This window comes from Colletes latitarsis, chromosome 1 (genome assembly GCF_051014445.1).
Source record: "Colletes latitarsis isolate SP2378_abdomen chromosome 1, iyColLati1, whole genome shotgun sequence".
NCBI lineage: Eukaryota > Metazoa > Arthropoda > Insecta > Hymenoptera > Colletidae > Colletes > Colletes latitarsis.
Window position 1 is genome coordinate 46,343,586 of NC_135134.1, and position 13,873 is coordinate 46,357,458.

Genomic DNA, 13,873 nt, shown 5'->3' on the forward strand with positions numbered 1-13,873 from the left:
ATTAAATCACTGGTAATTACGAGCACCGCCACTGGCTTTGTCTTCTACGTACGTGCATTATCAAGCATCTATTCATTACCGCAACCGTAATTGCGCGTGTAAACGAGTGCGCGCAGAGACCACATGTCAGTCTTACTTCCAGTCCCTTTATTATCCGGGTGCAAAATCGATCGACTGACATTCCAGTAGCACCAAGGTGCAGCCATGGCTTTTCTTTGCCCCATAATTTCTAACCAACGCGAATGCACGGAATCACGGGAACGCGTGACTCACGACCTACATTCGTCTGAAAGCCGTGACACCTTTTGCCACAGCTACACGCGGGGGTTAACGTTTATTGCTCGTAAATAGAGAAACTCCTAGGAGCGCCGGAATCCGGAGATCGATACCGCGTTACGATGCTTCCCTTCGTAATTAAAACGAAGGAGCTTCCTTTAGAAACCCTCTGGTTCGATTTCAAATCGATCGAGCCACCGTGGTAACATTGGGGGCAAAAACGAAGTTATGCGAAAATGTATGAAAGTTGTAGAATATTTTTTACAATGCAGTTGTATATTTTCTAGAAGTTCGATCGTTTTAGTGTACGGTTTTAAAGTTTCGTTACGAAATTCGAGGAAATAATAGCGTCGTTGAGAATTTTAGAGAGCATGTCGGATTGCTCAAGAGCATCGTATAACAGGTTTGGTCGCATTTGCTTTGGAACCGCGTTTTTCGAACTGGTTCTCAAGTTTTCTAGAAATGTAATGAACGTGCATCGACTTCAAATTTGGACAGCACGGTTTCCTTCGTTCCTTTCTGTTTTGTGTTAAAAAATGCTTTTATGCTTTTCCTTGTCTTACAATTGAAAATAATCGAGACAGATACAGGAGCGTCAGTCTTGCCTTCGTGGTTTCCAATTGCAAGACAAAGAAAATATAGAAACGCACGTCGTTTCGACAATTTACTCAAAACTGGGTTCTTTTGTCTCGTAACTGATACCAGAATCGACCGAAATATTTCTTCCTTAATTAAAAAAATCTATTAAAAGCAGTTTGTATCGCACAAAACACGAATCGTCCGATCTTCCGACGACCGTGTGCATCGATATCGATGCCTCCTCTGCACGTATCGCGATCATTGTAGAAAGTCGGAGCATCCATCAACCGGTGAGTAAAGAACAGAGAGTATTAAACGAGGAACGAGCGGTTGGAGTTTCGCGATCGGTTCGCCAATCCTCCCGTCGACCCCGGTGAACAAACACCGTGTCTCTATCCTCTAAACCTTCTTGTCGAACGCGTGCAGGAATATGTAGGTGGTTAGGTGAGCAGTCGACGCGGTATCAGGGGAGCAGACAGGTAGAAAGAGAGTGGACAAAGGCAAAAGGAGAAAGATGCCGGAGACCGAACAAGAGGAACAAGATGGGAGCGGATGGAGGACGAGGGGCGGAACGAGGAAACGTGGAGAAAGAGAGAAAGAAAGAAGAATGGTGGGGTTGGTACGAGCGGCTCAAGCACGTGGGGCCTACTCCGTGTGTCTCGTTCAGTAGTGCTCTCGGTTGCCTTCGAACGATTTCGCACCGGATGTCCATCGAGCCTCTTCGACGTGTTCAGCGCAGCCCGTTCGTCCAAACGTCGCCTCGTCGTCGGTCGAAACGATCGAGAATGTGACCGTGTTCGTCTCCTTTTTCCAAACAGACGTCGTGTCCACCCCCCGCCGCGAATCGTTCGAAGGACCCAGCGATGGCTACGATACCAAAAATCCTGCTGGCGTGCGCGTCGATCGTTCTGCTGGCGATCGAGGTTGCCTCGGTCGATCGCGTCGCCGGTGATCATCGCGGTTACACCAGCCACAGACTGATCTTTCCGCTCTGGTACCACGAGAAACTAGCTCGTACGCGACACGATCGCGACGCGAGGAGTTTCCAACAGACGACCGCGAAGAGCTGGTCGCGCCAGGAGCACGTACCCGAGCGATACACCTCGACGATCGCGCCGCAGACCGGTGCACCGAGACATCACGTGGATCATCGTTTCCACGAACAACGTCCCGGTTCCTCGAAACAGGAGAAATTCAGCGCAGTCGCGGAGTACAGCGGGACCAGGGCTGTCACCTACGCCGGTTATCACAACAATCATCGTCACCAGCCGCGGGAAGCCGTCACTCAGAGCTATCAGCATCTCGCGACAACCCCGACGACGTACACAAAACATCATCCCGGGTGAGTGAACGGTGAAGCTTTGACGCTACTGGATGCTCCGATAGGATCGTTGAATGCGAAAGTGTACCGGATTAATCTCCTATTGCGCAATGTGCACCGATCGGGGACGCGATAGATGCGATCCACGGCGAAAACAAACGGGAGCGTGGGTGTCGCGAACACGTACCAAAATGTTTACCTGCACGTAAAATTGCTTGATCGATGATCAGATACTTTGGTTTTTAAAAGTATAGAAACGAAGAAAATTAATAAGTTCTGCGAAATATTTAATATCTAATAGTCTAGGAGTCACTCGTAAAAATACTCAGAAATAAGAAAAGATAAAATAGGTCGTACGTTGATTTCTAAGTATATTGACAACTGTCAATTTTTATGTATTTTTTCTTAAAATCACAATTTGCTTCTATAAAGTGCACTCCCTAGCATGCAACCCCAAACCAACACGAACCAACCACCACCTTTTATAATTATTCGAAGATTTTATATTCTACATTGCTCCATAAAGACTTTAAATTTACTCTCAGTAGTATAGACAACGTTTACCCAAGAAAAATGTCTGCCCGAGTGATTTCTTTCTCGTTTCTCATTTTTATCGCTAACGTGTGGGCATTCTGGCTTACTCGACCGTACACATTTGTTTTTCTTAAAATCCATCTTATATTCTTAAGACGAACACTTTTATTCAAGTATGCTTTCGCTTACTCTGGGCTTACTTTCTACATTATTTACTTTTCTCATGTTACTTTCTCGTTAAAAATAAATATAGAGCACAGAATCGAGTATACTTTTTAAGAAAAATCGTATACTTTCTTAACACGTTGACTGCCAGACCAACCCCCTCAAATTGTCTTTGGAAACTAGCATACCCATAATTTGTTATTGAACTTATTTTTACAGACTCGTTAAAATTCAGGAGTCCTATCTAGATTTCTTTTCTTTAACATCTGATCTTGAGAATTAATTGTTTTAGCTCCTTAGTAAAAAATCATGTCACCCATATATGGACAGTCAATGTTGCAATAAAGATAAATTATGCCTCGCAAAATTAAATTACCTGCTTAAGAATGATTTAAGCGTTTGAAGAATTTAATTTAATAAACCGCGAGGATACAACGAGAAACTACTTTTACACGCGATATATGCACGCATGTACATACCTGGTTAAATTCACTATAATTAATAGACGATGACTAATAAACCGCATAAACGTTGATTTTACTTCCGAGTACCGTTGTCAAGAACGATTTGCAGGAACTTTAAAGGATCAACCACGGTATTTACGGGTTTTTTGCCGCGACGATTGATTTATTTTCTACACGACCAACCCCTCGATGAAATGAATAACCACAACAGGAAACGCAGAAATTGCTCGAAGATATCGACGATTCCAGTTTGATTACTCGGACCGTTATCTGGTCCGTCATTGCTAATAACAGTTCGTTCCAGATGCCTTTGCGTCTCTCTGCAACTTAACGACGTTCTTGTGGTTCAAAGGATGAAAGCAAGCACGTGTACAATTTGCGCATTCAAAACGCCCCGTAAAGTCATTTTTCATCCCAACGACGCGGGAACGTTTCACGTTCGGCGACAGAAATTAACGACGTTTCTCGAACGAAATATTCGAAAATTACAAAACATGCAATTATCCATTACCATGATAAAATAAAATTCAGGGAATTTTATCGAAAACACGGAAGCTAGAATAGCGTAGAGTTCGTAGAATACAAATGACACAGTGTTCGCTCGAGTGTCACGGTGCTTATAACCGAGAGCAGTATTCATAAGTCGCGTATAGATTAGGTGGGTGCGTTTCACACGATGAAAAACCGCGTAAACTTTTTTATTCGTCGAGCCATAAATCAAAGGAGATTAAACGTCTTTTAAACCGTGACGCGAGCTTCAAAAAGATTAAGAACCACTCTCTGGAGGCAACGAAACAGGGATGATGGAAATCGCTGTGTTTTCTTATATTTCCACGCTGAAATGGAGTTAAGATCGCGACTATCGATACTGGTCAAAGTTTACCGGCGAGTCTGGGCGAACCGTACCTCGGGACGGTAAATATCAAACAGGTCAGGAAGCACATTTCGCCGAATTGCGCAATAAAATGGCCAGCGTACGGCCATTGTGTTAGACGGAACTGAAACCCACACGGAACGGTGCAACGCTGAACTTCGGTGCAACATCCGCGATCGAACGAGATCAATTTCTTCAGCCATCCACCTACTTACGGCCTGAAATACGTACTTCACCCACCTTTTTAGCATAAAATGGAACGCTTCGACGTAGGTGTCAGGTATCAAAAGGCGAGCGCAGACAGAGAATCGAAGATTAAATTCGAGCGGAAAAGTTTACGATCCGTCTGTTAAAATGCAACTCACGCGTTTAAATGAGCCGCGGCTCGATGGAATTATTGCACGGAATTTTAATCTATGGCTGGTCCGTAATCTTTTCATGACTTTTAACAAAGGCTGTTAATCTATCATCGCCCTCCGCCCTTTAACAAAGAGTATTCGTTTGCAATCTCCTCCTAAGTTTGATTCGTAATCCCACTTGCATTCTCGACCGGGGCTGGTTAGCTTTTGGCCTTTCATTTTCACTCGCCACGACATCGCTGCGTTTAGAAACTTAACGATTCGTTAGGAGAGAGTTTTCGTATTAATTTGTACGAAAATTGTTCCATTAATAAGAAAAATACAAAACGTATCGTGAAGAATATTTGTTGGAAAAATAATTAAATAAGCGAACGGTTGAGATTGATAGAAAATGTGACTTTAAAATTAATATTCATATCTTCTTTGATATCAGTGAATTTGTTATTATAATCCGTAGAAAACACGCCAACGCCTTTGCAATATTCACTCTGGAAACACAATCGTGTCACCGATAAATTTTAATAAGACTTTCGGGTTTGGATCTTTAAAACAAATCGATACAAAGATTAAATGGCGTTTCGTGCAGACGTTGCTGGTTGACTCGTTAGTAAAAAGATCAGAAAAAGTCTAGACGAAACGCCATTTAATCTTTGTAAGAACTTGTTTTGAAGTTATAGTATAAAAATACCAAACGTCGTCTGTCAATTTTTTATTCATACTTATCATTACGCAGTTCTTTCATACATTCGTCGCTAGATGATCCTTATATTTAACAATAATAAAGAAATCGAAGAGGTACAATTTTGGCAAATCATCTCTGTTTACTATAGAAGCATTCAACACCTACGTAGGCGAATGAAATGCAACCTTGAAAAGTTTCTGGATAGTTGTTTTTGTAGTTTTATTTTTGGATTAGTAAGGATACGACGAATTTTGAACAATAGAGAATTTAAATATTATGAGAATAAAAAACAAAATTTTTGTTTAGGAATGGTCGTTTTATTTATATAGACAGAGAAGTGACAAAAACACAAAGCAGCAAATTATTACTCGCTGTCAATAGTGTAGCGTTAAAACTTCGAAATAGTAGTTTGAAAATTTTTAAAAGAATTCAGAATACGGAATTTGGTATCTCTCGAAACATGCCTGAAGACTAAAACGAAGCTTGAAAATTTTCTTAATATAATGTAAACATTTGAAAACCTCGGAGCAATGCTGTTCGTTGTTATCTCTATGGTAGCAAAGAATTCTATTACAATCTTATCACTGTTTTGGTATTCCACGTTTGCCTGGATAATTGCAATTGTACGCGTAGGCCATCGAAAGTATCCGTGGTCTGTGTCTACTACTTGCTTCTGCAAGAATTGCAAAACTTTCGCAATATTCAAGACATGCAAGACATTAAGGCTTCCTTGATTTCCTAGGCTTCATAAAGTTTTCAAGATTTCCAATCACGAAGGTCTTGCAAAACGTTTCAAGACTTCTTGAGTTTCTATCCTATATTTGAAATACTTAACCCTGAAATACTATAGTGGAGCATTTTTTTTTTTATTTTTATCATTAATTTATTTGCAATTTTTATAAAGTGTACGTATGCCCTGATTGTCAATAGATCGTGCAGTAAAAGACTCTTCATAATTCAAAAATTTCATATCGATAATTTCTTTCAATCACTGAGTCTCTATTTTTATTTATTTTCATAGTTAAGGTTTCGTAGTAAAATTGTAACGAGATTATGTATGTAGTATCACAGAATTAAGATGGTTTAATTCTCATCGATGCTTGTAACCTTCGTTCGAGAACGTTTCTCCCGATTAAAGCAAAAGAAAAACATTCAAGGTGATAACATTAAGTGAAACACCTTACGTGTACGTGCAATGATAAATTCGAGCTGTAAGTTAATGGCGCGAAATACGATAAATAACATTCACCTGCACGACGTTTTACAGAATTAATCTCATTACGTGTCTGATACATCGGACGTAAAATGCGTGTCCCTGATATTTATCAACCTCTTCGTATTTACGAGCAACAAACGAACCGCGATCGAAACGGACATAATTGCGTGTAACGTAACAAATGATTCCAGATGTGGGTAAAATTTGACTCGAGCAACAGATGCAAAATGAAATTAAACGTAATGGAAATTTACTTTATTTAATCGCGATGTTTATTCGATTGGATATTTATTCGGATTAGTTCTTGCTCGTTAAACGTGCAACACAATATTATTCCATAACTGAAACTCCAATCTCGATTCAATCAGTATCAAATAAAAAATTATTTTCAATTCATTATTAAAGAGTTTTATATAAAATTACAGATTTTCACCGCTTGGGATGCTAGAAAATGTAGTGAATTCTTTCGTACAAAGCTTTCTTTCTGAATAAATCGATGAAGATTCATAAAGTTGCGTACACTGTTATTTTAATAGAATCCTTTAACTGTACTACGTGTTGGTATTAGAAAAACTCGTGTATTGTTTCGCAGTTATAACGTTCGCGAGGTTCCAGACGAATGCAAATGGGAATTTCGATGCATCGTTGTGCCTTTTCACTCGCGAGACAATACAATCGTAAAATAACACCTGGTCGAAGGAGCACGAACGGTGATTCTAGGAAAGGACTCATTTAATTAACGACATTTCGCATGGCTCCGTTCCAAAGGAAGCGTCAGTCTTCTTCCTTCAGAAATTCAAACAACCAATTGCGTTAGCGGAAATCTCAGGTAGATGTTATCGTACCCTGCGGTACGATCGTCGATCAGAGTTCAGTACAACGTCGAGTATACCAGACGGTGCAACTTCACTCTCAAATAATTACAAGGTACTTTGTTACGGTATTTTTAAACAGTATTATTATTACAATTTTAATTTCGGTGGGTGATGGTCCGATTAATTCGTGCCTACGATGGTCGATCCTGAGTCTCACCCCCTAAAAGGCATTTATATTTATTTTATTTGTTTATTTGTTTTATATTTATTTTATATTATTTATAGAAGAATTACAGAAGAGTAAATTATCGTTACTTTAATCGATTTATCGTTTAAAATTAAGATACTAGGAACAATTAATTAGAATACAAATATATATTTCGTTAGTACCAACCCTGGAATTGCACAGTGGGGTCTTACAAGTCTCACGTGATTTTCTCACATTTTGTATGCGCAATTTTCAAAAATTATATTTTGCAATAATCCTTAAAACCTCGCTAAACTCTTCCAAATATCTATACAGAAGTATCAAAGTTGATCAAAGTATAATTTACGTTTGTTAATTAAAAATACAACCGTCCTTTTGCAGCAACTTGCTACGGAAAATAAACAACTGATACACAATTTGTGCATTATTTGCTCAATCGTTGGTTATGTGAAAAATAATTTGAATAAACTGTCGTCGGTGTGACATGTTAACGATCACGTTACCGACAACCTTTCGCTTCTTTCGTCGCGACAATGTGCAGAGGGTCAACGAGACGCGTTATCGGGCCTATCCAGACGAATAATCGGTAATTATCATCGACTCGTTCACCTCGCCGTGCAACATTAACGTGCCGACAATGAGCTTTTCTTTCCTTCGTCGCGAACATTGTCGTGATCGAGGTATCGTCGTCGCGCATGACCAATCGCGCGACTTTAATTGGCGTCCGATTTCGCTCGAAGCGGCGCGAAAGTAATATTATTACGCGGAAAACCTTTACTGGGGACCGTTGCCGTCGCGCACCAACAATCCCAATAATTGCACACGACAGAGGAACGCGTTACGCGCGTGGTAATTAATCGGTCGATTAATTAAGCGGCAGAAACCGAATGCCAGGATCGGCGGTCCTTTTGACGAAAAGCTTACACGGTCTATCCGATAGATAACTAGGAAGATATAAATTAATATAAGTTAGAATTGGATAATACAGGTACTGTAACTGTATTATTAATCGAATAATACGGGTACGTAACTCGAACATTGTTTGGAATACTTATTATTCAACTCGATCGCTTATTTACAAATGTATATCAGTCTAATTTGCAGAGGGGCTGAGAATTTGTTCAAGATTAAATATTTTCAAGCACAATATTTAATCAAAAAATTTATTTTTTCTCCGATGATTCTGTTTTTCTATTTATCTGTGTTTGAAATTAGAAGTCCGTTCAAAATGTCAGAATTGGTGTTGGAACTTATATTTTTTCGATAGTAAGTTACGAAAAGCGTGCAAATTTCCTTGGTCGATTGCTGATAATAATACGATCGGGTCAATGTCGAAATTTTGTGCGGCCACCTTGTGGGTGCACCATATTCGGCGCATAACGACGCGGTACGGGGTACGATAATGAGTCATATATGGTGCACGGGCTGAATAGGGGTTAAGGGACACCTAATTGAGCGCCTGGAATGCATCCTGCGTACGGTGATTTACCGTTCTCGATTTCGGTCTTTTTCAGGCCGGCGCGAAAGTGGTTTCGCATTTGGTTTGTCGCGTGCAAGTACTGCTAATCGTACTCCATCGAGCGAATCGGCAATCGAAGCGACAAGCATGAACTTTAATTTTCGCATACTGTAATGTTCCGTCCAGGACGTTGCTGACGATTCCGTCGCGACAGAATTCCGATAATATCGAAATTTCAGATCGCTGGCAAAAGTTGGAGGAGGGGCCACGCACGGTTTCACGGGAGAGTGTGTTATTATTGAGATCGGCTTCGTTTAAAATCGACCGTGCATATTAAAAGTCAGATTACCGAAAATAATTGGGAATACGATACTTTGACGTGGATCGACCGTGTTAAAAAATATATAATCGGAAATAATTTCCCTCGAAAGAAGGGAAGAGAATTGCTTTCCGATATTTAAAATAAACGAACCTCGTTACGCGACACAGGAACATTTCACTGAAAATATTATCCTCGCGTTTATAATTACGTTTAGATTGAACTTCTGCTGGGGATGTAATCTGCTGTTTAATGAAACAAATGTGTATTTAAATATCTGTTTAATGAATATTCTTCAACGTCGAAGCATTGTACGATATTATCAATATGAGCAAAAATGAGAAACTTCGATTCTCATTTTTACCATTAACTTAAATACCCATTTATATTTAATAAACGTTAAGCTTGAAGTGTCGCTCGATATCATCGAGGCATATTAAATTTCGAATTTTTACCATCAAACTAAATACCCATTTGTATTTAATAAACGCTGATTAAAGTGGAAGAACGTGCACCGCTTGGACGTTTATTCCGAAAATGATGCTTCGATTCACGATCTTATCGCGAAGTTAATCACGTAAATTAGAAATAGAGGAAAGTGACACGCAATTATATCTTTCGAGTAGAAAAGTTTTTAGCGACGAACGCTCGTTGTTCCTTTCTCCTTTCGCGAACATTATCTCTGCAACAGCGTCCGGATCATTTTGCATCGTTTCAATGACTGCTCGTCAAGGCGAAGGCCCGCAGGCGTTCACACCAGGCGCCGCGGCGCGATGCATCGCTCGCACGTGAACGCGGCCACCTTTGTCCGCTCGAAACAAAGGTTTTCTTGCACGCACGTGAAAGAAGCGCGAGACGCGAGCGGCGGATCCCTCGTTACCATTTAGCCTGAATGCGATAATTTAGCGCGCACCCACTGTTCACCAGTCCCTCCATTCTTTACCTTTGTCTTCGTTATTCCTTTCTCTCGGCCGATTCTACCGATCGAGTTACCTAGATACGCAAGAACGTGTGGTGCAAGAGATGCACAACGGCCTCCAGGGGGGTAACAGAACCAGAAAACAGCTTTCAATCAAATTAAAGAACCGCTGGGAAAGCTTTAAAAATGAGGGTCTTGGGTAAAATTTAATTGTGGACGCCCTTGCATCCAGTCACAATTTTTTTAATTTGTATAGTACCTGATGGTTATCGTCCTTCGTGCAATATAGCTTTCAATCATATTAAAGAACTGCTGGGAAAGCTCTAAAAACGACTGTCTTGGTTAGAATTTAATTGTGGACGCCCTTGCATCCAGTCATAGTTTTTGTAGTTCGTACAGTATCTGGTGGTGATTCTATCATCCTTCGTGCAATATTAGTAATCTGTACTTATGGCGAGGATAGAAGAATCGTGTCAATTGATCAAAAATTATTATCAGTAGATACAGAAATAAGGAGGAATGAATGTTTAATAGAATCTTCAATAGAAGTAGTATAGGGTCAGACACATTCTACTTACTCGTTATATCACGTTCCTCTTAAATCGATTCTTTCTTATTCTCTGCAATATATTATAAGATTGATTTTTCTAAACTTAGCCAGAAGAAATAGACAAAAAGTTATAGACACAAATTAAATTATTTCAAGATCAAATAATATGTTACATGCTGTTACATTACTGAAGTAGTATATCATAAGAATATATAAAAAAATTATTTTGTGCTATTTAAAAACACTCAAGATGACATCAATTTTTAATACAAAAAAACTCAATGACCTTTTCTATGAAATATCTTTTTGTTATACAATTCATGGTATTTAATTATTCTTTGGCAAGACAAGTGTCTGAAAAAATAAGTATATCCGAAGGCAATAATTTTTAACGTAAGTGGACGGACGATTCGAGGGTAGCAAGTGCTTCAGGAACGTTTCAGCAGATACTCGGGCCAAGAGGTGAAGATTCTTGCAAACCTGTCCGCGGTTCAGCGCGCGTTCTTCAAGCGGCCACTGTTCGACGGACGCTGACCGACCGGGCGTCGGTTTAAACTCTTATTGATGCGACAATAATGACACTTAAAACGCGATTTAGAGGCGGCAGACAAATTTCGAAGGCGACGGTCGAGGTAGTCGAATCGAGAGTGCAGGAGCAGGAATTCGAGGTCGGTCAGATTGATCTGTTGGTCGCTGTTTCGGAGTCGACAAACTCGACGGACGTCTCGCGATGGATTTCGATACGTGGAAAACATCGTTTTGGCATTAGTTCCATTCGTGGAACTTTGAAAGGTATTAGGCGCGTCTCAGAAAATATTGCTTTGGAACTTTAATTTACGACGACATTACTGTCGAGCACCTTGCAGAATTATAATTTTTAAAAAGATCTTCGTGAGTCAAACGAACAAGTTCTCCTATATTTTTCGAATCAATGTAATACGAATTTTTGATCGTCAAAGCAAATGTGTCTTTGTTTAAGTGAGCTTTGTAATATGAATAATAACAAGTAATAAAAATTTCTTTCTTTTTATTTTTCTATTTTATAACATTTGCCTTGTACTAACGATCGATCTTATACTTCTATTGCATGCAAATTCGTACAGTGAAGTCTTCTTTAACAACACAGTAGCGAACCGCAACATAATGGTTAAGAATTTGCTGTTGTAGAGACAATTGCATTCCTCTGCAATACCGTACTGGTTCTTTGGATGCAAAAAACTACGTGCATCCACAACCCCGTTTCTGAGAAAATGTAATAGTAGAACGGAGCAAAGTCCACATCAGGATTCTGCAACCTGCGGTTGTCTGGCTACATTATTGCGGTTCTTGGTCCGAATGAAATTATTTAAACCACATTTCCACGAACTCAACCTGGCCCATTTGTTCTCAAATGATTCACGGGAGAAAATATTTATATTACAAATAACGAATTTATGAAAATAATTTGGTACTTCAACATTGTTTAACCAATGTAATTTATCGTCAAGTCAAGAACTAAATATTTCTCAAATTTGTTTGCAATAGAAAACCATACGTATCGAATATTACGAATTCAATTCCTCGTTGATACTCCACCCACTGCCCATTCAAGTGTCTATTAGACCGCTGTAAAATTTGTTGGCCGATCGCACGCTAAAAATCGCCGATAGAATTCTTCCTGTCAAAACATCTTCTGTGCGTAGATCTACGGATCCTAAATAAAACTATTACACGCAGCGTTTATCATCTCGCTCGAGTGATCGATGGACGTAGATACGAAGGTACATGAATAATGAATATACGAACAGTTCCAAATACCCCAGATAATAATCCTGCCATGTCACATCTCACGACGTTCTACGCGTAGCCATTTACAATGTCCGTTATCTATTCCTTTTTTCCTTGCCGTTGCTGGACCGATTGATCGATTGACAAATGGTCCAAGTCACGGGGAGATAGACGCAACTGTTACGTCCGTGTTGTCAAACGACAGACACATTCGTTTTGTCGAGTCCGTTCTTGTGCTTCGGCTCAATTACCATTTTCCGATACTGCACGCGGCACGGTGAAAACGAGGAACAGAGTTACATCCTCGAAAAATGATCTTCCAGAGTCGAGCGCGTCGACAAGTTGCTTTTTTCATTGCTTTGCACAGCTGTCGAGTCTTTTAATTGGCTTTCGCGAGACCTCGATAACGCGAAACAAACGAAATAAAATTATTAGCAAATATTAAACTTCCAATAAAGAGTGCATCCCGTGACACACGATTTTTGTTCAGAAGCAACAGAAATTATAAATATTCGTGATTAAAATACTTCCTCATAGGCTGAAAAGTGAAAATAAATATTTCGATACAACAGTAATTAGGAGTAAATTTCAAGTTTCTGAAATCTTCTCCAAAATCAGACGTATCGTGATTTGGTATATGTGTTCATAAATACGAGAACTGTTTCGTTAGGATATTTAGTTGGTAAGAGTTCAGTAACCAGAGCTCGGAAAGGACACCTAATCGGAGCAGCATTAATCTTTAGTAGGTCGCATTCGTCACGTATATTCGCGCTTTCTGGAGTTTCATAATCGTTGCCCCGCAATCGTGACTGCTACGTGTGGATACTTTCTGGCAAAGAGATTAATAGTTGGCATGGTTATTGAACCGCAGCTAAACAAACAAATATGTGAGCGGTGCCAGGCTATCTACCTTGACTCACGTATCCGGCCAGCTGTTCAGAATTTGATATTCTGAATCGCAATCCCCGGCTGCTACGCCTATTAACCTGTAATTTATACGATGCTTAACTAACATTTCTTGTTTGAAAGCCTGTTGGTAGGTGGTCACGCGCTAAATGGCATTATTTTAATTTGACGCGTTACGAGGAAGACGGAATTAGAATTTATGTTGTGCAAAAAGAACAGTGCAGGAGAGCATTATACCGAACGATCTCGTGAGTCACGGAGACCTCTCGAGAGTAGCATAATAAACGCAGAGACTGTTACAATCATAGTAAAGAAAAGTTTTAGGATAAAAATTTCCAAATGAATATCTGTACTGGCTACCTTTTCCGTTAAAACGATAATCTATTAAAATTCTTTGCTTGTGAAGCAACGAACTGCTGTCGAAAATATCTAAAGAACGAAATGTCGATAATTCGATATT

General features: G+C 39.8%; 1 protein-coding gene across 1 annotated transcript in view; it reads left to right on the plus strand.

Annotated features, from left to right (window-relative positions):
• Positions 1 to 1,539: 1,539 nt before the first annotated feature.
• Slow (epidermal growth factor-like protein slowdown) overlaps positions 1,540 to 13,873 on the plus strand; it is a 40,998-nt gene continuing 28,664 nt past the window's right edge. The window contains exon 1 of the mRNA XM_076764540.1: positions 1,540 to 2,197. Coding sequence (XP_076620655.1) covers positions 1,719 to 2,197 — 479 coding nt within the window. The 5' untranslated portion in view covers positions 1,540 to 1,718. The remainder of the gene's footprint in view (positions 2,198 to 13,873) is intronic.